Source organism: Mytilus edulis, chromosome 10, assembly GCF_963676685.1.
Source record: "Mytilus edulis chromosome 10, xbMytEdul2.2, whole genome shotgun sequence".
Taxonomy (NCBI): domain Eukaryota; kingdom Metazoa; phylum Mollusca; class Bivalvia; order Mytilida; family Mytilidae; genus Mytilus; species Mytilus edulis.
Genome location: NC_092353.1, coordinates 22,577,479 through 22,602,824, shown reverse-complemented (window position 1 = coordinate 22,602,824; position 25,346 = coordinate 22,577,479). Strand labels below are relative to the sequence as shown.

The 25,346-nt window shown below is 32.7% G+C and overlaps 4 protein-coding genes across 4 annotated transcripts in view; 2 read left to right on the top strand and 2 right to left on the bottom strand.

The window, feature by feature from the left end:
• LOC139490679 (glucose dehydrogenase [FAD, quinone]-like) overlaps positions 1–25,346 on the bottom strand; it is a 542,951-nt gene that overhangs the window by 432,416 nt on the left and 85,189 nt on the right. The window lies entirely within an intron of this gene.
• On the bottom strand, positions 6,953–7,366 carry LOC139492643 (uncharacterized). The gene has a single exon (XM_071280795.1). It carries the CDS (start codon positions 7,364–7,366, stop codon positions 6,953–6,955), a length of 414 nt encoding a protein of 137 aa, XP_071136896.1.
• LOC139492642 (glucose dehydrogenase [FAD, quinone]-like) lies at positions 7,687–13,335 on the top strand. Its single transcript, XM_071280794.1, is given in 6 exon segments — positions 7,687–7,882; positions 9,452–9,589; positions 10,700–10,812; positions 11,622–11,789; positions 12,287–12,436; positions 13,199–13,335. Coding segments are annotated over 5 exon segments (678 nt in total). The 3' UTR covers positions 12,350–12,436; positions 13,199–13,335.
• Positions 19,453–20,736, top strand: LOC139490685 (glucose dehydrogenase [FAD, quinone]-like). The gene is made up of 2 exons (XM_071277605.1): positions 19,453–19,673; positions 20,431–20,736. The coding sequence occupies exons 1-2, from the start codon at positions 19,459–19,461 to the stop codon at positions 20,600–20,602; spliced, it is 387 nt and encodes a 128-aa protein (XP_071133706.1). The 5' UTR covers positions 19,453–19,458; the 3' UTR covers positions 20,603–20,736.

Below are 25,346 nucleotides of genomic sequence, written 5' to 3'. Positions count from 1 at the left end.
GCCTCATTGTCATACATGGTAATTGAAACAAGAGAAATATACATGTTTGCAGCTGTCCTAAGTCAGGGTCATCTGAACTTTGTAAGTCTTGTATAATATTTTGTTTTAGTTCATTTATATGTTTTAGAGTTTAGTATGACTTCCATTATCTCTGAATAGTACTTATTGTTGTTAAGTGGTCAGCTGAAGCACGCCTGCAGTTACGCGATTTACCCGCTGTATGGAAGGCCCATTGGTCGTTTTATTTTTTTTTGTTCTTTGGTCGGGTTGCTCTCTCTGTAAAAATTCCCAATTTCTATTCTCAATTTTATATATTACACAATGCTTGGACTAATAGATAAATGTATTATTATCGAGATTATATTATAAAGTAGGTAAAAATACAATTGAATTTTATCAATGATTATGCCAATCATTTTTTTTTCTGGAAAGGAGGTGGAAGTTTTTTTTAAAAACAAATAGGTGTTATTCTATGAAAATAAGAGGTCAACGAAATAAATGCAAAATTCTGTTGAAAAAAAAAATCTTGTATGCTATTGAAATAAAATGGTTTGATGTTGAATACACTAACAAACAAGACAGTTTCGAGAAAAAAAAATACATTCAACAAATGGTAATGTTCGTATTTTGTTATGAAGACATAACACATATTGTTACCACCATTCTTGACACTAAACATCTTTTTCAGCTATTCTTTAAAAACACACATTTTATTTGGTTATTTCTTCCCCATGTTCCCTGATCAGAATATTTTACCTGTTAATCGATCTTAAGCTGTAATGTCCTGAATTTAAAATACAATGAGCATATTGGTACTATTACAATCATGCAGGTCACATAAATTCTTTTGCAAAGAGAAATTACACACAGGTGTCAATACTTACACACCCACGGAGAAGTTGACATAATCCATGCTTGTTTAAGCAGGGGATAATTAACGTCCTTAATGGGAATTTCCTAATTAAGATTGGTTCATTTTTAAAATTTTACTCTGAAAAATATTCCAACTCAATTTTTTTCAAAAATATAGAAATGATAGTTTGAAGATCTTTTTACAGAATTTTAATTAGCCTGTCATAGACGTTGGTCAATTGTCTCTTATTGAAGCCTTACACTGAAAATAGTTCTTTATCTTAATAATGCTATTTTCGAAAAGCTATTATTATATTGTCAACTAGTTTATTTGAACTTGTTTATCTTGGATGAATGATCGCTGGATATCGTCCTTGGATAAATATTTATCTTACCTCCTATACATTTCAAGGAATATGATTGGTTAAAAGCGTCCGCGTGCAAACCGTGTATATTTGATATTAGGTTAGTAGGGAGGCGGGGCTTATCTCATACACGGTTAGTAGTGGAGTTACGTCCCTTTATATTCCATATTAGGTAAGACGGGGGCGGGGCTTATTTCATAAACGGTTAGTAATGGTGTTATGTCCCTTTATAAAAAACAAAACGGTACTGAGAAAAAAATCTTAAAAGTTCCAACAGACGAAGAAATTGATGATTAAGCTTGAAATAAATTCATAAAAGACATCTAAACCTTACAAGTCGTTATTGTTGGCATCTGTTTTTGTAGGATCAACGGAAGTATTTTCTTAATGCTAACAGTATTGAAGACTTGCTCATTTTGAGAATCACTAGTCTTAATTTCACACGTTCAGATAGTCGGTAAGATAAATTCGTTACATAGTGTGCTAGTGACGTAATACGGTATATATGGGGTCAGTAAATTCCATATGGGGATTCGAGCTTCGCTCTCACCCCATATGGAATTTACTGACCCCATATATACCGTATTAGGTCACTAGCACACTATGTAACTAATATTATCTTTTACGTGTAAGTATTGTTTTCAAGGTGCATTTCATTTACTTTTCCAATATTTCGTATTACATCGATGCTGATCAATGTTGACTTGAACAATCTGTATACTTTGATATATATAGCTAATTTAATATGACCATTAAACAATATTTGTTTATACATTTTTGTATACACACATTAGTATGTCACTGCACATTAAACACATCAGAAGTGTGTCAATAAACTGGTGCATACATGTATATCATTAGAAATTTCTTGCAAAAACTATGTAGCATGCACTCGAGTATTTTATGTTGACATTCTCTTAGATCTTGTTTTATCAATATCCTTCTCATACGTGATAGCTGACATGAGAATGCAAATCCTCCCTATCACTTTACGATTTTATATTTCTGGGCTCTCGGTAATAAAACTTTTCATAGTACTCGTAGTACAAAATGTATACTCGAAATAAAAAATCTAGTATTTCAATTGGTTGCTTTCTGATTCTGAGAACGAAAATCTTGCTTTAAATTTGAATGAGCGCAAGGCCTGGAATTCTCTCCTTTTCGGGATAAACCTTTAAATTTTAACTATAATTTTAGCTTGTTATGTTTTGTATATATGTTTTTTAAAATTTCATTCAATACGGATAGTAATATTTTAATACAGTTAAAAAAAACAAGGAAATCATTGCATACTTATCGAGCTGAAAAATGAAAACACCACTTAATAGATATATCGTGTCCGAAACGTTTTCTGTACTTACCTTCACCAAGAATCTTCATACACAAATTACATGAAAGCTTAGGATGTATTAATACCTGGAAATGTGAAGAGCTACGTAAAGTTTTAGATTTTAAGCTCACCTGGCTCACAGGACCAAGTGAGCTTTTCTCATCACGTGTCGTCCGTTGTAGTCGTCCGTCAATCGTTAACTTTTACAAAAATCTTCTTCTCTGACACTACTAGGTGAAATGTAAATAAACTTGACCACATAATCATCTAAATTATCTTGTTTAGAAAGTCTGTGTCCGACCCCATCAATCAACCAAACTGGTCGACATAAATACAAAAAAGACCAAAAGGAGTAAAAATGCAAGATCACCACATAACAAATAACGACAAGATCTAGAAATAAATAAAATGGTCGAAATCATCTGACGACTCATTGCATTTTTGCTTAATATGGGGACGAAGTCCCCAATAACAGTAGAAAATTCAATAAAAAAAATAAATAAAAAAAATTGGGAAAATTTTCCCGATATTTTCATTGTACTAATGAACTCAAAATCATTCAATTTTTTTTTAGCGATAGATAGATAGACAAAAATTTGATCAGATAGACAATGCGGATTTTTAACGATGTTGAGTGTTCAAAAATGATTTTGCATATCATCTGAAAAACCATAATAGATTGATAGATACTTTACGTAGAAAACATGATTAGCAAGACTAGATCCACAATTACTGAATTAGTCGTTGCAGTTGTGTGTCTTAAAAACAGGGGCGACAGATACCAGAGGGGAAGTCAATGGTAACATAGATAACAATTTTCGCAATATTTTTGGCGGATCTTTTTAATATCTTGAAATTTTTAAAGAAAGATACACATTTTTGATAGAAAAAAAATTAAGCAGCAAAGACAAGTTTATGGAATAACTCAATTTTTCTAAACCGGTAGTAGAGTATTACTGTAGATGTTTTCCCGATTTGCGGCCGTACCAACCGTACCGTAGTGCGAACTAGGAGCAGTCATTGAACTTAACTGAATTTTACACGTAATGTTAATGTTGTTTTATGTATCTTTATCAAAACTATTTATTGTCCATTCGTTTTTGATGTGTTTTGGTATTTGATTTTGCCATGTGATTATGGACTTTTCGATTAGATTTTCCTCTAAGTTCAGTATTTTTGTGATTTTACTTTTTATCTTGAACTTAGTATTAATTTCACGTAAATACTTTTCGTATTTATAGCTAACGTATCAAGTAACCGTTTCATGAACGGTTGTGATTAAGATTTTTTCCCCTTGAAATTGCAATAGTTAAAAGAAACTTAAATATGAAGCAGATTTAAGATCTATCCTGTTATGTTATTGATACAATATAGAATAAATTAATCTGATGTTTTGGTTAGACTTTTACTTTTTATTTAGAAAACTTCAGTTTATAAATAAGACCAAATTAAACATGCAAAATTAAGCTCATTTATATTGTACTAATGATGAAAAAAAAAAAAAAAATATCACAACACCCAGCGCGGAATTCAAGACCTTATCTGTAAAACACAATAAGTACGTCTCTCAAAATTGTAAATTGCCAATATTAAATTCTTCCATATTCTTTACAACCATAAGGGAACATGAACGATTTTCAACATTCCATCTATGTCATAAAATTGAAAATGGAAATGGGGAATGTGTCGAAGAGACAACAACCCGATCATAGAACAGACCACAGCAGAAGGTCACCAATAGGTCTTCAATGCAGCGAGAAACTCTTGCAACCGGAGGCGTCCTTCAGCTGGCTCCTAAACAAATATATGCACTAGTTCAGTGATAATGGACGTCATACTAAAATCCAAATTATACACAAGAAACCAAAATTAAAAAGCATACAAGACTAATAAAGGCCAGAGGCTCCTGACTTGGGACAGGCGCAAAAACTGCGGCGGGGTTAAACATGTTTTTTGAGATCTCAACCCTCCCCCTATACCTCAAGCCAATGTAGAAACGTAAACGCATAACAATACGCACAGTAAATTTCAGTTCAAGAGAAGTCCGAGTCCGATGTCAAAAGAGGTAACAGAAGAAAATGAACAAAATGACAATAATACATAAATAAGAATAGATTACCAGCAGTTACTGACATGCCAGCTCCAGACCTCAATTAAACTGATTATGTTTTCAGTCCACATTTAGAGACTCAAATTCATTTGTCATCGACAATTACAGTGATCAAATTTTCGTCAGGTGGAAAAGTGAACATAAATCTGAGTACGTTAATCGAGTTCACAATGACCCGAATGAATTCTGGCCGCTGTTATGATTTATGCACAATGATAATGCAACTCCAAAATAATATAAACAATATAGTTTGAGAAATTAACAAGAACGAATCATGTAAATTGATAAGGAGGCGACAAATATAGGTAAATAGCCAAAACATGTCGATAGGAATAAGACGAAATCATAAAGGAGTAGGTCCGGTAAAGGTCGATTTTGGCCTCAAATTTCAGGTTCATATAACGAAAGTTTATGGACACTTTTTAAACACTTAAGTGTCTATTTCAATTGATTCGATTAGTTTATGTGAAAGATTTTAACTGATTTAGTCATTAAAAACGCTCTGATTCAAGCTTCAATATGAAATATCTATCAAATATGCCAAAAACGTCACTTTTCAGATGGTTTTTGTCAAAAATTAAAGTGGCCGCATCCGTGTTCATCCTCAACCTTTATATATGTTTTGTATTATCATCAAATACAACTTGCATTTCAATATTATGAATAAACACGAATGCGGCCACTTTCATTTTATACGGAAACCGTCTAAAATTAACCAAAATGCTAAAATTTTGACGATTTCAGTAATTTAGCATGACTTAATGATGCTAGAATGCGATATTTGTGCATTGTATCGTCAAAATCAGTTCTATATTATGTAGCAGAAGCATATAACTTTCCGAAATATAGCTTAAAGATTACATTTTCACAATTTTTTAAAAATGCTATTTTTTGGGGCCAAAAAGGGGTCTTACTGAACCTACTCCTTTGCAAGTCATACATCTATAGTGATCTTAGACCTAAGAATTTTTAAAATTCATGATTTCTTTTTAACTAAATATGAAATAAGAATTAAGTAGCACACATAGCAAAAAGCTATTAACAAAAATTCAAAAATAAAGATTTAAATTGATTTTTGGTCATACTCAATAATGTTTTATACATTCAAACAATGCATCATCACAATTTGCGTTTGAAAATATGGGACGGTTGTTATTTTGCCTAAAATTTTATTTGGCTACCTATGTCTTATAAATCTCATCAACGCCAGTTTTTTGTGACATGTCAATATATAGTTTCAGGGTTCATAAGATGGCTTTGCATAATACAATTCTGATGGCAGTATCTGGTATTCTGATAGGAATTTATTTTCTGCCATCTGAAAAAGATGTAGTTCTCGATGTAAAGATAAATGCAACATACGACTATATCGTTGGTAAGTATATATATATATATCTGCAGGTCTGGAGTGGGTAGATCACAATCCTACTGTAATTTGTTAGCTATTGAACCGATGAAAGATACACAAATGATTTTTTGCAATTTGGTTTAGTTTACAAATAAAGTATATCATACTCTACTACTTTGTACATGTTAAAAGTCACTTTGTGTCTTCTTTGAGTGATTGTAAAAATCAAATGCATTCTTTTCAAAAATCATTGAACTGTAAATGCGAGTACATCTTCTGAACAAAGTTTGTTTGCTGTGAAAAAAATGATTTACTCTTTTCACTGGATATTACTAATTTTAATTACCACCAAACAGCAAAATTTTGTCGCACAAAAAATATCTCTCTGAACTGATACAGCACATAAAAAATTCCAAAATCATTGATGGCCATGCAACCATTTTTCATTTTCATCTCTTGTTTCTTACTTACTTACTTACTTACTTACTTACTTACTTACTTACTTACTTACTGCCCGGTATGCCATCGGCATGTAGGGCAGCAACAAAGGTTCTCCATTTCTGTTTGTCTTTGGCCATCTTTTCTACTGTTTCCCATGTTTTGTTCATGGTCTTTAGTTCTCCTTCTACAGTACGTCTCCATGTGTTTTTTGGTCTTCCTCGCTTACGCCTTCTTTCTGGAGTCCAATGTAATGCTGTTCTAGTGAAGGAATTACTATCTCTTCTAATCACATGCCCAATCCATTTCCAACGCCTTCTCACTAATATTGTACCCATGCTATCTTGCTGACACTGGTTTAGAAGATCTTCATTAGATATTTTGTTTGGCCAGAAAATGCGCAGGATTCTCCTTAAGCTTTTGGTATGAAAAACTGACAGTTTGTTAAGATCGACTTCTGTCATCCTCCAGCATTCTGATCCGTATAACAGAGTAGATAGTACACAACTCTAGTACAGTTTTAGTTTGGTCTTCTTACTATACTGTGATGATTTCAATACATTGTTAAGTGATCTTAATATATTCCTGGCTTTGTTCAATCTGTTCATTATGTCATTTCCTGCACCTCCATCGTTTCTTATTGTACTTCCTAGGTATGTAAATGTTTCTGTGATGGGGAGATCTTTTCCATCTACTAGGATAGGAGTTGAGTTATTGATGTTTAGCGTCATGACTTCAGTTTTGGTTTGGCTGATTTTAAGTCCAACTTGACTAGCAAAAGTATTAAGGCGGTTTGTCTTCTCTTGTAAATGGTGGTGGGTATGCGATAAAAGAGCAAGATCATCAGCAAAATCAAGATCCTCCAATGTTGCTAAAAGGTTCCATCTTATTCCTCTTGGAGTATCTTCCGTTGTTTTTCTCATTACCCAGTCAATGACGACATTGAAAAGAAGAGCAGACATCACACAGCCTTGTCTAACTCCTGTTTTTACCTCAAACCAGATGTTGGTTTGCCCTACACTGCAAGTGAAATTGTTGTAGAAACTTTTTGTTTCTTAGGCCCCCATATAATAAAATTCAGTTTGCGTTTTTATCTTATGGGTTGTAAATTACTAAAAAATAAAACCATATTTGATATGGAGAATGCAACTCCAAATACAATAAGAAATACAAACAATTCTTGTACTATTTTTTTACCGACTGTTTTTGGTCAAAAGTTGTCACCTGCATTGATGGTGGTTTTATGATAGTATTGTTCTGGCCCAGAGATAAAGTCCTTGGAGGATCTAGCAGTATAAACCATCTCGCTTACGTCAGAGGAAGTAGATATGACTATGAGAAGTGGGGAAAAGAGGGGTGTACAGGATGGATCTATAAAGATGTCCTTCCCTACTAATTAAAGATTGAGGATATTCAGGCTTCTCGTTTTTAGGCTTCAGGTTTGTACTTGCTGATTTCCCATTGAAAGCTTTTTATACCTTAATAATTTTTGAATCTAATAACTGACAATTTTTTTACAATAATAATCTTCATAATTGAATGTATTTGCTAAAGATCGAACACAATTCGCATGTTAAATATTCAAGGAGTCCCTGTTGTTGCTATGCTGTTTAATGTTCGCATGCATCAAAACTATTATCTACTTCTGAAAGTTTTAAACGAAATACCTTTTTGGAGCACAGCAAGAAATGTCATAGCAAACACAGCATTTCATTCAAAAGAAATAAATATATATATAGATATAAGAAGATATGGTATGAGTGCCAATGAGACAAAAGAGGGACGAAAGATACCAACGGGACAGTCAAACTCATAAATCTAAAACAAACTGACAACGCCATGGCTAAAAATGAAAAAGACAAACAGAAAAACAATAGTACACATGACACAACATAGAAAACTAAAGAATAAACAACACGACCCCACCAAAAACTAGGGGTGTTCTCAGGTGCTCCGAAAGGGAAGCAGATCCTGCTCCACATGTGGCACCCGTCGTGTTGCTTATGTGATTACAAATCCGGTAAATAGTCTAATTCGGTAAGTCACATTCATGAAAGGGAAGGGGATTGTAGTTACGACGTAAGGAACATATCCGATATCATTTGTGAAACGGTTATTCCATAACGGTCAACCAACTCGTGATGGCGTCCGTAAAATTTACGAAGGGATGATTTCAACTTCACCATTTGGAACTCTTGGTTTAATAGCTTCCTTGTTAGCAGTAACCCTCTATCAAGAAAATCATGATAGGAAATGCAAGCACGGGAATATCGTATCAATTGGGAGATATATACCCCGTATGCAGGTGCTGCTGGAATGTTGCTACTTAAAAAATGAAAGTTCACAATTGGAAAGCTGAAATCATCTCTTTTGTCGTAAAGTTTTGTTTTCAACCGACCCTCATTGTCAATTTCTAGATGTAAGTCAAGATATGAAGCCGACTTAACTGTATCTGTAGTATCCTTTATCTCCAATTCGATGGGATAGATGCGTTCCACATAGTCACCAAATTTTGAATTGTTTAGTGAAAGAACGTCATCTATATAGCGGAAAGTAGAGTTAAAGGATATTGCTAACTTCTTATCTTTATTCCTAAGAAGTTCCTGCATGAAGTCAGCCTCATAATAATAAAGAAACAAGTCGGCAAGTAGAGGGGCACAGTTTGTTCCCATTGGGATGCCGACAGTCTGTTGAAAAACACGTCCTCCGACAGTTACAAATATGTTGTCAACTCTCCATCCAACTCTCCATCCAAGTAACAATTTATAAAAGTAAACCATTATAGGTCTACACGTATTTGACAGTTGCTGAGCAGACATAATCCAAACATACAAAAAAAAATATGAAAAAAAGTAAAGGCTTGGAGTTAAATACTTTTTTGTTATTATTTTCACTATCCCTAGATATTTATAATTATGTCCGACATACTATCACTAAATATTAATTGTCCTATTCCACAGGATACCCTATCTTAAAACTTTTTAATTTGTTATTGATTTTCTCCGCAGATTATCAATCAAGGGGAGGATACTTAGATGTAAGTGAAGTCAGAAATACGCCACTTCAAGAAATTTATTGACAAGCTGCACATGAAATCGGGATAGACCATGTTGACCTGAATGGAGAAAATCAAATAGGTAGAATAATATCATAGCGGTTTTTGTAACAAAAATGTAATTGAAAAATTGTAATTGAAAAATGTCAAATGCGCCAAATATAATAAAAGAGGGACGAAAGATACCAGAGGAACATTCAAACTCGTCAATCGAAAATAAACTGACAACACCATGGCTAAAAAAGACAAACAGACAAACAATAGTACACAAATCAAAACAAAATAGTACACATAGAAAACTAAAGACTAAGCAACACAAACGCCACAAAATACTGGGATGAATTATGGCTGATGATTATTTTATACATGCACGATATGGGTGTACCCGTCGTTCCTTCGTTCTGATCATTTGTTTGATAAATATGTTTATCCTGATTTAGAGTATTTTTTCGTAATTTAATTGGCTATATTATCCTAATAAATTTCAGTTCAATGTTTTATTACGTCAATTGGAATTATCTCCCTTATACCATTGACCTAATACAAAATCATTTTTTTTAGTATCTTATAGTCCTTATATTTTTCATTTTTCACAGTTTTTGATTTATCTAAATTTATTTGGTTTATATTGTCCTGATGGTCGAATTTGAATTGATTAATTTGTAATATAACAAAATTAGGATAAATTCGTTACGCAGTGTGCAATTGTCCAAGTACCAAATTTATCGGGTCAATAAAGTTCATATCAGGTTTAGCTTCGCCTCAGCCGAAATGAATTTCATTGACCCGATTAATTCTCGTATTAGGACAATTGCACACAGTGTAACTAATAGTTAGATATAGGAAGATGTGGTGTGAGTGCCAATGAGACAACTATCCATCCAAATAATAATTTATAAAAGTAAACCATTATAGGCCAATTGTAACAATCTATTAAAAAGCAAACATATGAGGTCGATAAAACAATGCTTTTAAATTTAGCCTTTTAATTCCGAATGGATTACTAGTAATATGAAAAATAGTAAATATGAAATGATTTTAGGATAAATGAGATTGTTTAAATCTGAATGACGAATGGATAAATAGTTCTTAAATTAAGTTCTGTCTTGAATTTGGAGTACTAGTTTTTTAATAATAAAATAAGAAAGTTTCGCAAAGCCAATTTTACATATTTTATTCACAATATTTGCTGGTTTTTCATACATGCAGTCGTCGATGAAGAATGGTGAACGTTCCAATACTGCAAAAGCCTATTTAAGACCTATTATCAATAGACCAAACTTACACATAAGCATTAATAGTTTTGTAACAAAGGTACTATGTTAACAGCCCTTGTTTGGGTTTTAATACATCTGATTGTATGACCTCCTTGGTTCATTCATGCAGATAAAACATGCATTATTTACAGTCAAGAGTTAAAACATTTACTTGAAAAAACGTGCCAACGAACTTTTCAAATCAATGTTTTACAGATATCAATTTGAAAAGTAAATTTAGAAAAATTCTAAACTAAATTAATTCTGCATCAGCTAATAGCTTTAAAAAAGGTTATTTGATTAAATTATAGATCCATATGTCAATGAAACATGACCAATTCCGTCATTTGGTTGATGTTTCAAACATATACCTTGAATCTCAACACCTAATGGCAATACAACATGACATGTCTGAATTAAAAAAAAACACATTCTGATATTACTTTCCGTCGACCAATTTTTCTGTTAAGCACATTCCAAGTATGATTATGTTTTAAATATGAAAAAAATATGACGTTCAAGAAAGAATAATTAATCAGCCTTCCCGAGAATATTGTATCACTTTAAACAAAACATACCCTTTTGAATGAAGTGCTTGGCTAGACTTTCTCTTCTTGGACATAGTGATTAATGTTTTATTTTCAAACTATGCAAATATAGTATGTGGTTTAAGTTCCATGTAAGTTATGCTGTGTTTTGCGTACAGATGTTTGTCTATTAGTCTTTATTTTTCTTTATCCATGGCGTTGTAAGGTTATTCACGAGAATAATGTGCCAGTTGTATATTTTTCTTCCCTTTTATACAAGGGTCTGGAAGCCTCAAGATATAAACGAGACAATAGCATATTTTAAATTAATATTTTACAGATATTACTTGTCGGTAAAAAAGCTATCGGTGTACAAGTAATTATAGACAACAGAAAACTGAATCTCAATGCCAAAAAAGAAGTTATCTTATCTGCCGGAGCCATTGACAGTCCTGTTATCTTAATGTTATCTGGAATTGGTCCAAAGAATCATATAACAGACTTAAAGGTAACTAACTAGATTATGAAGAGTTTATGATAGCAACTATTTTCTACAAATGGAAACTTCGTGCACTTAATTAAGTAAGATAGAGAAAAAAAATCTAAGGAACTGCAGAAACATGAAATGAAAGAAAAAAATAAATAGAAAGAAAGAATACAATGACATCGACTCAACATCACATTTTAAAACTACTGTTTGACGTGATAGTAAAACATGTAAAAAGTAAAATCATAAAAATTCTAAACTCCGACGAAAATTCAAAACGGAAAGTCCCTAATCAAATAGCAAAATCAAATAACAAAACACATCAAACGAATGGACAACAACTGTCATATTCCTGACTTGGTACATGCATTTTCAAATGTAGAAAATGGTGGATGGAACCTGCTTTTATAGCCCTAAACCTCTCACTTGTAAATTTTATTGATGATATTGCATTGATCGATATATTTTCTTTGAATATCTGCATGCTATATAAGTTTTTCTTCATATGTCCCCCCCAGATTCTTGTTGTTGCTGATTTACCAGTTGGTGAAAATTTTCTGGATCATTGCCAAATTTTATGAAATTCTTAATAAACAAACCGTACAGTACAACGTCTGAATCAGCAGTCTCGTTGTGGAATAAACTACAATATCATTTATTCGGAAAAGGTACATAGTTACAGAAATTAAGTTATATACGAGTTTTGTCTATTTGATTCAGAGACCAGTCATCTAAGGTGCTTTAATGCTATGGTAAATGTTGTATTCTTGTCTTTCGTTTTTGCTTATGTGCTTAAATTGTATTTGTGTTTTTTTCTTCTTCTATGTAAATATATTTGATTGTTTTTTTTATAGTGATTAAGATTTTAAACAATATTTTATAAAAATACATACTATATTTTTTTTAAGTATCAATCAAAGCGGAATTTTTAAACACTATTTTTTTTATAAGTAGTCAGTTTGACCCACATTTGTCAAAATAATATAAAAGTACAATGCTAATTTAAAATTGAATTAATCAATAATTCAACTTAATGTGAATTTATTTTCATGTGACCTTCAATTGACCCTTTCGCTGGATATGTGTTACGCTTGAACTATTGAGAGGAATAGGATGTCAACATTGAAAGCGAAACAAGGATTAAACATTTCATTGACTGATTCGATTCATCACAAATCATTCATTATGCATGTTAAAACCATGATAAAAATATTTGTTTAACCTGTAACATGAAAATCAAACAGACCTAGAATAATTCAATTGCAAGTGCTTGTTATCTATTAATATATGTAGTATCATGACCGTTGACATACTTTCAGATGTTATTTCAATGGTTAATAAGTAGGAATCTTTAAGAGGTCGTCTCGAATGTTTATGTGGTACCAATTACCTTGATTAAAATAAATTTGGCTCGTTTATTTCTAATACAGGTGTTATGACCTCCAGTGGTTTGGAAGGACACATTTTTGGTAGGATGGCAGACCAAAACAAGAAAGAACCGCTGTATCCAGAGTTTTTCAGCAATTCACAAGATGATGAATTTATAGAAAATGGTCTACCAATGAACTACAATAAAACCTTAAGTATTATTTATTAAAAATATCAATCAAGAATTTTAGTTATCGCAATTATAAAATGTATCCATTATTCATATGTTTGAAAGAAAGCTTGAGCCAAGATTCACTAATATATCTTGAAAATCGCTGAAATGCTGAATTCAAAAGTCATCGTCCAACTTGAAAATATCGAATGAATTTGAAGTTTGGACCTCGAATGGTTCTTTTAGCTTTCGTATGTTTGTTATTTTAGTTTTTGACATTCATGGAAAGACTAAACAAGAATGTGTCCCAAGTACACGGATGCCCCACTCGCACTATCATTTTCTATGTTTAGAGTGATATTGGGGTAAAAACTCCAATTTGGCAATAAAATTAGAAAGATCATATCATAGGGAATATGTGTACTACGTTTCAAGTGGATTGGACTTCAACTTCATCAAAAGATACCTTGACCAAAAACTTTAACCTGAAGCGGGACAAACGGACAGACGAACAGACGAACGAACGGACGGACGAACGAACGACCGGATCCACAGACCAGAAAACATAATGCCCCTCTACTGTCGTAGGTGGGACATAAAAAGTATCAAATATTGATGGACATAATGTTCAAAAGAATATTTTAAGACGATAAAACATTATACAACTACATCCTTATTTCTAATACAATGAAACAACAGGTTGGTTCTGTTTTATTAGGTAAAAAAACTTTTACAGAAAAGATCCAGTTCTATGGAATTTACATTTATTTCCATTCAGCAGCACCCGAAATGTACAGGTTATGTACGACTTCAAAGTACGGATCCTTTTGACTATCCCAAGATTGATCGAAACTATCTCTGCGAATATGATGACGTGAAGATTGTTCTTTCTGGTCAGTATTTAATATTTGGTTATAAGTGAATTTAAAAAAGCAGCATTATAACACACTATAAATATAGATGAAAACGTGATTGAACGATATCCGTTTAATAATCATATATTAGAGTAGAAATGATGATCAGAACAAAAACAATATACCAGTAAATAAAAAATCGAGCAGTACAAAAAAAAGATAACGCAATGTAAAACATGCTTTTGCTAATTCTAAAATATTCAAACCCGGAATTTGAACTATATGGAAGTATTATAATCAAACATGTCTATGAACTCAACCAACAAACGTTTCAGTTTTCGTATTAACTTGACGTCTATATAAGCACGAACTGCATATTTGAGTATTACTCAATACTATTCTTTTCTGTTTCGGTCTTCTTTGTAAGTTTAAATTCCAGACTTGGCTCGACTTTATCTTAGGTAGCAATACACAGTTATGAGTTTGATTTCCCGTTTTGGCCCCGGCTGATTTTTCAAATATCAAATATAAAAGTTATTGTGCAATAAGATTCATTTTGAGACAACTAATTTAGCCTTCAGTGTCAACTGCTTACCCCATAAGATATTCATTATACTAATTTTCTAATATAAAAGGCCATTTTACTTGAAGTAGCTAGAAGAACATAGAAGATTAATCAAATGGGTGAATTTGAAAAAAAAGATTTACTATAAACACTGGGGTAAAGCTGATGACCGTAACTGCATTCACGGTCATCCCAAGATGTCGGATGAAAAATTATGTCAGTTTCTGTATTGTCTGTTAAAGTGTTTCTATATCATTTTCCTTACAAATCATACATTGAAACGATGTAAATTTATAAAAGAATCACTCGGAAATCACTAATTACTTCTGAGAAATGTGTATGAAACGGGAATTCGATTTGAAAAAATCGCCAAGATGACCGTAAATCACAATCGAGATGACCGTAACAGAATCAGCGATTCATAACAAGGCTGACCGTAACTGCTTTTAAGATGACCGTAATTTGTAAATGATGACCGTAACTTTTAAAGGATGACCCTCAATTCTAAGAAATATCCGTATTTATATAACTATCTTTTTGTATCAAATGATTAATCGTGTTGGTATACACATATTAATATGAGAGTTTTATTCTATAGGTAGAAGAAAATAAGACGTGCTTCAAATGCAAAGATTACCATATGTATCTTTTTTAAAGTAGAGGGTTTAATTTTTAAAATGAATTTACCAAAAGACATGCAAATGAACAGGAAGGGAAAACATGCTACAAAAGCGCAATAAAATGACACCTTACAAGCATAATGAAAAAAATGCGGTGCACAGCCTTCAACTGCTCGACAAAAGATTTTTGTTTGTTTCTGGGATTCCTTTTAATGACATATAATAAATACACATTTTTAAAAATGCCAAAAAATTGCATGTACACCCATTGATATTATATCGTCTTTCATTTTGTCGTGCAAATAAAATAACAGAAATATTTTGAAAATATTATTCGAATAAACTAGTGAAGGTGAGCTCCAGCAAAGTAGATCCTTAAAATAGTATTGTACGAAAAGCGTATCACAAGGCGGAACGTTGTCAATTTGTATATATACAGAAATGTTATTCATACAGTCAGGATTCTACTTCTTCAAAATTATCTCCCCATTACGCCAGTTCATGCTCACAATCGTAGAAATGGAAGCCATTGTAGGGATGACGCTCTGCCAATTTTGCTCTTGAAAACTGATAAATTTATCCACATAGCACCATTACGATCGATCGTTATATGTCAGTTATATTTTAAAAGACAAATGTATCTACTAGCTAATGAGCATTAGTTAATGATCTTGTCTGCATTGATTCAACTTAAAAATAGTGTCTGTTCGGATGTCAGATGGAATTTTTGAAAATTCTTAAGCATTTAAAAAAAAATCTAATTAAATATTTCGTGGAAGGGCAGACTAAACATTTTCAGTGGTTGAAGATTATAAACCCTAGTTATCACACACAAGAAAATCATATTTTTTCGAAGATATCCATTTTCATCATCCAAATTAAAAGACTGTCGTCAAGTACTTTTAGAAAAAATAGCTATTCGAACACACCTACTCTGTTTTTGTGATTCATTAGATAGGTATCTCACTTGACCCATATATTTCATCTTTTCGTACTGTCATTTTTTTACGTTATAAAGTCAACCTGTAGCTTTGATATATAATAATGATAGAATCTGAAGCGAGATGCTATATAAAATACTCTTGCTTTGTACGTTTTATAGACAAAATATACACCCCAAACATGCCCTAACATAAAAAGGTGCACTCGATTTTTCTCTTTTCGATACAATCGTTACCTGTTTTGGGGAATTTTTTCTTGATTCACATAATGGAAAGGCAGATACGAAAATTTCTGAACTAAAAGATTGATATGTTCTCCGTCCGTGATAAAAAAAAATCGGAGGTTAATCATTTTCTACATCCAACTTATAGATACTATATATAAAAAAGAAGATGTGGTATTATTGCCAATGAGACAACTATCCAGAAAAGACCAAAATGACACAAACATTAACAACTATAGGTAACCGTAAGGCCTTCAACAATGAGCAAAGCCCATACCGCATAGTCAGCTATAAAAGGCCCCGATAAGAACCATGTCGTCGACTTGATATCTTATTGTTTTGCATTACTATGTAATAGATACATTGAAAAATTATGCAAATGGTGTTTTTGAAATAAGAAAATTGTCGTTTTATTTGTTTCTATTACTGTTTTAAAATTTTGTTACTATATCAAACATTACAGTTAACATTTATCGCTTTCTCGATAAACACAGAGCTTCTATTCTTTTGTTCTATTTCAAAAGTGTTTCCTCCTGCATATATCAAGACAAATTAAGATTTTAATCTGCTTCCTCTGGAACCATACACATGGGCTCGATTACCAAATATTCGTATGTATTATTAATGTTTTTAATGCTCCATTTATTGGCATTATGTTTTTTGGTCTGTGCGTACGTTCGTCCGTTCGTCTGTTTGTTTGTCCGTTGGTCCAGCTTCAAATTAAATAAAATTGAAACTTGGTACACATTTTCCCTATGGTATAATCTTTTTAATTCTAATGACAAATTACAGTTTTATCCCATTTTCATAGTCCACTAAACATAGAAAATGATAGTTTAGATGAGGCATCCGTGTACTAGGGACACATTCACGTTTCTTCAAATTTTCGTCGTATCGCTGTCAATTTGTGTTAAAATTTTAACGTCGATATCAATAAATATTTAATTGTTTACGAGAAATATGCAATTTACTATCATTGTTATAAATCCTAAATATGGCCAATTATATTATAGTTTAAAAAAAGAAATTTATGAAACGTATTTATATCCGCTAACCGAGCCCCTATTGAGATCGACTAACTCAACAAAAAAGCTTTGAATACAATACGGATATTTCTTAGAATTGATGGTCATCCTATAAAAGTTACGGTCGTCCTATATATATATAAATTACAGTCAGTCTTTACAAATTACGGTCATCCTTTACAAGTTACGGTTATCTTTATACCAATTACGGTCATCCTTGTTTTATGTTACGGTCATCTTGAAAATATTTTGATTATGATTTACGGTCATCTTAACGATTTTTTCAAATCGAATTTCCCGTTTCATGCACATTTCTCGGAAGTAATTAGTGATTTTCGAGTGATTCTTTTATAAATTTACATCGTTTCAATGTATGATTTGTAAAGAAAATGATATAGAAACACTTTAACAGACAATAAAGAAACTGACCTAATTTTTCATCCGACATCTTGGGATGACCGTGAATGCAGTTACGGTCATCAGCTTTACCCCAGTGATAAAGGTAGCAATACACAGTTAGGAGTTTGGTTTTGCATTTTGAGCCCGTAGGATTTTTCAAATATGAAAGCTATTGTCTTATAAAATTCATTTTTAGACAACTGAGTACTACTATAGCCTTCGAAGATAAGAAGTTACAGGTCCAGAAATTATTGCAATGTTTGCAACACTTTTTGACTCAATTTTTACAATTTTTTTTTTAGATAAGTGCCATTTGCAATTTTATTGGATTTCTTGGTAGATATACGCAAACAGTTTCAGAAAAGGTATAAATTAAAATGATTGAAATTCTTCTTCTGGCGACATTTTTGGGAAATATGCGTCATCTTTCACCTCTTTTTGCAAATTTTATAACAAACAAATGCAGATTGTTGCTATGGATACAACAAAAAGGATTCATATTTTTCTATTTTAACTACTGGATATAAAATCTATGAAAGATTCTGATTACATTCATATGCATATATATTACCCAAACAATAAGTTTAAGTTGCAAGGAAGCAAAGACAAGGGGATGGTAAAAATTCACGGGGTTAAATTTTAATAATTTCCCCTGACTGTTTTGTGCTACCTTAAGTACTTAGGAATGTCAACATTCCCACCGTAGGTTGGTGGCTTTTCAAGTTTATTCCGGAATTTTCCGCCAATACAAATCTGACTCCCATGAATAGCATAATAATGCTGAAAGTGGCGTTAAACACCACTCAATCAACTAATCAATTAAACTCGTTCTGTAATGAGTATCCGTAAAATAATGAATAAGAAACAAATCATCAGATATGAAATAGCTAAACTCTGAACTCCGTTGATCTATTATCAGATTTGTAGGTAACCAATGATATGCCATGTCAAGTGGCAAATAATACACTAATACCAGGACAGGAAGTTGGTAATGACTGTGTTAAACATTAACTTTCATCTTAATTGCCAATCATGGCCCTACTCAGGCAAGACATATAAACGCTATAATACAATAATATTTATAAAACATTCAGGATTTTATTATAAACCTTGCTTTGTACTAGATCGGAACATTTGGTCTGACCTTTAACGTACGAGTTCATCTTTGACTGAACACAGGAAGACACGTTACAGACTCTCTTTGAAAGCCACCTTATTCTTCACCGCAATGCCGATTGATCGGTGGAGAAACAGCATATTTAATTTTCAAGTTTTTTTTGTCTGAAATCTCTTAATTTGGCAACATCAATTTATTTTAGTAGCTGGGCAAGTATGATCTAATAAAATGATTAACTAAAAGGAATTATGTAATGAATGACGCGATCAATAATGCTTTGCATTATATTTTAAACAACTTTATAAAAATCATTTCGAGTTTACCAATTTCTGAACATTTATAAAATATCTTATGACAGAACATGCGTGTTTGAAAATCGTATTTATTTGAGCAGGTATTAGAATAATGCGTATATTGGAGAAGACAAAAGCTTTTAAAGAAATAGGTGCAACTTATAACAGATTGGATTTCAAGGGTATATGTGACACAGAAGAGTTTGCTTCCGATGAGTACTGGGAATGTATTATACGATACTGGGGCATGACAGGACACCACTCTGCATCAACATGTCGCATGGGGTCGAAGACAGACCCTACTTCCGTTGTGGATCCACAACTTAGGTTTGTTAAATGCATTGTTCCAAACAGCTTATTGCGGTGTGGTCTTTGCTTGTTATTGAAGGTCATGCGATGACCTATAGTTGTTAATTTCTGTGTCATTTGGTCACTTTTGGAGAGTTGTCTCATAAGCAATCATACCATATCTACTTTTTTTATATTTCCACGAATCATTGAAGTCTTTATTTTTTTGTGGAGGATAATAACCATGACAACAAAAGATTAAAATTAACAGATTAGCATTAGTCGGGTATGATATGGTATGATTGCTTATGAGACAACTCTCCAAAAGTGACCAAATGACACAGAAATTAACAACTATAGGTCATCGCATGACCTTCAATAACAAGCAATTGTCAAATCAAATAAACAGTGTACAAATTTTAGTTTGCAAATGATACTATTTCAATGTTCATTTAAGTTTGTAAATCACACCCTATTACTGGCAATTAAAGTCTGATTTTCCTCTAAGTTCAGTATTTTTGTGATTTTACTTTTCACGGATCTTAAAATGAAAACCAAATTGATAGTACTAATTAATACAACATATTTCGTACTTTCTATCAATTTATGCATGGTGACAAAAATATCCAGAAACAAACATATTGAAACACATTTTCATTCAATTTAATGGTGATGTATAAATCGAGACTTTGTCATAAATTTGATTTGAATGAGTATGGTATAAAATACCTGCATATACTGAATATTCGTTATAGATTGATATTTTCTCACAGTTTGAACATTTTTTAATTTACAGGGTAAAAGGAATATCAGGATTACGTGTGGCTGATGCCTCGGTGATGAGACATTTAACATCAGGGAATACAAATGCACCATGTATAATGATTGGCGAGAAAGCAGCAGATCTCATTAGAGGCAAAGATACTGCCAAGGCGTTCAGGGATAAGATTAAACATTTGAAATTATAAAGCAGACATTATGATGATCTATCGAAAACTGAAGTTATTTTTCAGGATCAACATACAGACGTCAGCCATAAATTCAATAGATTTATCTGACATTACAATATGGCGAAAGTAGAGTTAAAGTTTTTTGATGTAGTCGCAGTTGTGTAACTTGTGCACATTAATTTATTGCTTCAGAATGTTTTTTTTTACTTTTACATATGTACACTTTACATTTAAAAGCACGCTATGTAAATAAGATATCAAAAGGTATTGGTATATGCATTTACAAATTAAGCATAATCAAAACATTGCTGCTGAACAAATATTTTCTCTTTAATATTTAATTATTCACGTATGTATATTGCATTTTCTGCTTTCAATGGTCAATTTTTGTAGCAAAACTGTCAATTGTTTTGTCTACATAAAAATATCAGACTTATATGTTAATGTATCTTGTACCACTAATGTATTGTTATGAATAAAGAATAATTTGTATCGAAAAAGATTTCATAAAGGTTTATTTATGTATTTTTTCATCGATTGCTACAACAACCAGTGAAACAGTACGATTGGCTTCAAATATGGTACTTCAATATATTTTAAGTTCAAAGTGGTGAAGTTGAAATCATCAATTCGTATATTTTATGGACGCCATCACGAGTTGGTTGACCGTTATGGAATATCCGTTTCACAGATGATATCGGATATGTTCAGAGGTTTAGTTTGCTTTAAAACCAGGGTTTAATCCACCATTTTCTACATAAGAAAAATGCCTGTACCAAGTCAGGAATATGACAGTTGTTATCCTTTCTTTTGTTGTGTTGAACATTTGATATTGTCATTTGATTAGGGACTTTCCGTTTTGAATTTTCCTCGGAGTTCAGAATTTTTGTGATTTTCCTTTTTAAATGTGGTTATAGGGATTTAAATTTGTATTGTATTATGGACTCAACATACCTGTTCAGCACTTGTCGTCTATAAATAACTCTGTAAATGAATACAGTAAAAAGAAAAATAAACACATTCAAGGCTTATATACACATGGAAAAAAGTATTGCAACACCAAATTGAAATTGAAATTAAAAAAACACTCTTTATTTTTTTGTGATATAATTTGGTAAAAAAAACTAGTTAAACATTATTTAAGTATCACCTGAGTTTAATCAATAAATATCGACTCGATCAGTTTTTATCTGCACATGCAGCTACTGTACCTGTAAACTGAAAAACAGATGTTTTTATCCTCATTGTTTTCAACACTTTAAATAACTAAGTTTTTAAAGTTATGTGATTGACACCTTGTAATGGGTCCTTGACAACTCTTAACTGCAGCAAGATGGCAGACTATCAGCATAAGAGAAGCAGGAATGTCGCTGTAACAACTGCACGTATTGTTGGTCATCACCTTCCACTATAAGTCGTTTTGAGAATAAAAATCAGGCAATAAACGCAGTTAAAGACCTTCCGAGATAATGAAGACCCCCTATACCATTTACTAGGGAAAATCAAGCATAATGAATAGTTGGTAAGAAGGAAACCCATTGCATTCAAGACAATCCTAAAAAGAGAGTGGTGGCCATACAGGAGCCTTTTAACAAGAACTGTTCGAGATCGACTCATCGCTACTGGTTATCGTGCTATAAGACCATTTCGGAGACCCTTGCTAACGAACAGACACACAGTTTTCCGTATCTAATATAGTGCAGAGCTCGCCAAAGTTGGAAATTAACATCGTGGAGGAAGATCCAATGTTCAAATGGAATTCGGTTCATCTTCCTTGGCCCGATCGTAGCCCGGATTTGAATCATATCGAGCATATTTGGGACACTATTGGGCGGAAAGTGCGCGAAAGAACACCCCAGTTCAAACACATCATGAAATAAACAATGCCCTTCATCATAAATGGTTGCTGCTACCTTAGCAACAAATTAGTCGATTTGGGGCAGGAATCAGAAGACGTTAAGATGCGGTTACTCGTTTGAATGGAGGCTGCGCACAAAGTACTAATTCTTTGGCGTATAACGATCAACCATGATGTGAACAGTCATCTGAAGATTAATTTTGAAATGTCTGACATTGTAAAGTTCAACTACAGTAAAAGTTGTAAAATGCATTTTTTTGTACAAAAAACACTTCATTTTGTTATCAAAATTGTGGTTATATAAATCATTTTTTTTTCAAACATTTTTTGTTCGTTTCAATGCCAATGTTATCATAAACTATGTTTCAATAATATTATACACATATTTTATTATATTTCATCCAAAAAAAGAGGCTGATTTTTCAAGTTTTAAAAAAATCAAGGTGTTGCAATACTTTTTTCCATGTGTATAGTTGAGAATGCAAGATGAGATTTCCTTTACACTCGACTTAGTGGCACTAGATTCAAAACAGTTCATAAAACTGTTGCGTCGTTGACAAGCACTGAAATTCGAAACCTTTAAACAGTAACAACTGTTCTTGTGTCTGATAGAAGTAATTCTAGTACTTAATTTGGCTTTAAGTTGTTTGATTTGATCGTTAAGGGCGACAACTTGTAAGATGTGTTACTAACACCTTCAAATCTGCACATGTGGGAATTTTTAGACGCACCAGATGGCAGATTGTCCCTTGTGTGGAAACAGAGGAACACTACCACATGTACAGTCAGGATGCAATATCGCTCTTACACAGGAGAGATATACATGGCGACACAACCAAGTACTCCTGGTACTTGCTGAAGTGATAGAGAAACAGAGGAAAAATGCAAAACACACTAGATTCAGATGTGTAGGAGGGGGAACAAGGTCAGAAAAGTAAGCATAACACATCATGCGTGTTAAATCATGCGATAGACTAGCAGTTAGAAGTAGATCTAGGAAAAAAGTTTATATTTTTTTTATATTGTACCAACTAATCTAAGACCAGACATGGTTCTCTGGTCTTCCAAAAAAGGTTGTTATTATAGAGCTGACTGTTCTCTGGGAGGAGAAATGTATCGAAGCCAATAAAAGAAAGAGGGCAAAGAACGATTAAATGTTGGCAGAGTGCAGAGATACAGGATGGCAGACATGGAACTTTCCCCTTGAGGTTGGTTTCAGAGGCTCCCCTGTACAGTCAGTTTGGCGGTTGTTTTCTTCAGTAGGAGTGACTGGCCGGCAAAGAAGAACAGCAATTCAGAAATTGGACCAAGCAGCAGAGAAAGCGGTTTGCTGGATGTGGACGAAGAGAGACAGTCGTAGCTGGAAACCCACCACCAATGTGCATTGATTGATCACCACTGTGGACCCCCATCCTGAGAGTGTACCAAGCTAGGGATCGAAACACATGATGACGGATGTCCTCGGCTGAATATTTTGATGGTGTTTACAGTCATTCCATAGAAATGATGTTAGTAACTTCATTCATTAATACAGCTTTTGAATGGATGTTGCTATGGATTTTATTTGTTTCTATTGTAACTATTGAAGTCAGAAAAACTTGACAATGGTAATTTAAAGTAAGCGTAGTCTTGTATGTATTTCTTTTCAGTTATGAAACAATTAAGGACATTTAAGTTCTAAAACTGCAATATTCTGCAAAAATAATTCTGTTTCCAAGGAAAAATCGGTTGCTATGGTGATAAAATTAATGAGACTCCCACACATTTTCTATTTAATTTGGTAAAGTAATATTCAAACTTAATAACTACAGTGCTCACTTTGCTGTACACATTGCACTTTTCTGAAAAACATACGAGAAAATTTGACAATTTCGCAATAGTCCACATTTCAGAAATTTTGAAAATATGGGTTTTTCGATAAATTCATTGAAACATTAACAAATTTGGTTGACATGCAATCTTAACTAAAATGAAGCTTAAACAAAGTTTTATGAATGTTATTTATGAAAATTTATGAAAAAAAGTTTGATTTAGTCATAATCAGGCTCTGCATTGTAGTGATTTAGCTGATTTGTGAAAGATTTTATCACGCTTAACTACCAAAAAATAGAGTATCCGTTACCATAACAACCACTCTTATTTTCCCACTCAAATTTATGTTCTGATCAGTATTCAAGTATTGTTTCTAGTAGGCAATTTATAGAAAAAATCTAAAACCATATATCGCACTCGGTCTGGTTCTTACAAAGAGCTGTACTTAACTAGGTGGAACAATATTATCATAAGAGAATTGACATGGATTACAATAAAAGGCAATTATAATTTCTATTGAATATAAGTTTCCCATTTCTTTGGCCAAACCGTTTGGAACGATAGCTGATAGTGATAATGGTGATTTAGATTTGAGGGACCTTTTACTCATCCGTAGGATATTTATCAGTGATGCTATATTACTTGGATATCATAAGTTATCTACGTTCATATCCGTAGATATGGATATTTTAACACCCTGAATTATCCAAGTACACCCTGAGGCGCAGCCGAAGGGTGTACAGGGTACTGGAGGGTCTTAAAATATCCATATCTACGGATATGAACGTATAGATAACGAATTTATCCCCGGTCTTAGTCTAAAACTGGCGATTGTTAGAGAAATTTTACCACAAAGTTTAACGTGAAAGTAACGTTTTTTAAATTTTTGAAATATCTTTTATTGAAATTTTGGATTTTGACATATTTTTTACGGGATGTAGGGAGCACCCTACAGATAGACAATTATAAGACGTTTTTAATCTAAAGACAGAGAAAATGAAATGGGTCAAATTTGGGGCTCAAAGTTGTGAGAGTTACATCATAGACGGTGTGACGTCAACGTGGGTCATTTGCATAGCTAGGTCAGAAGTC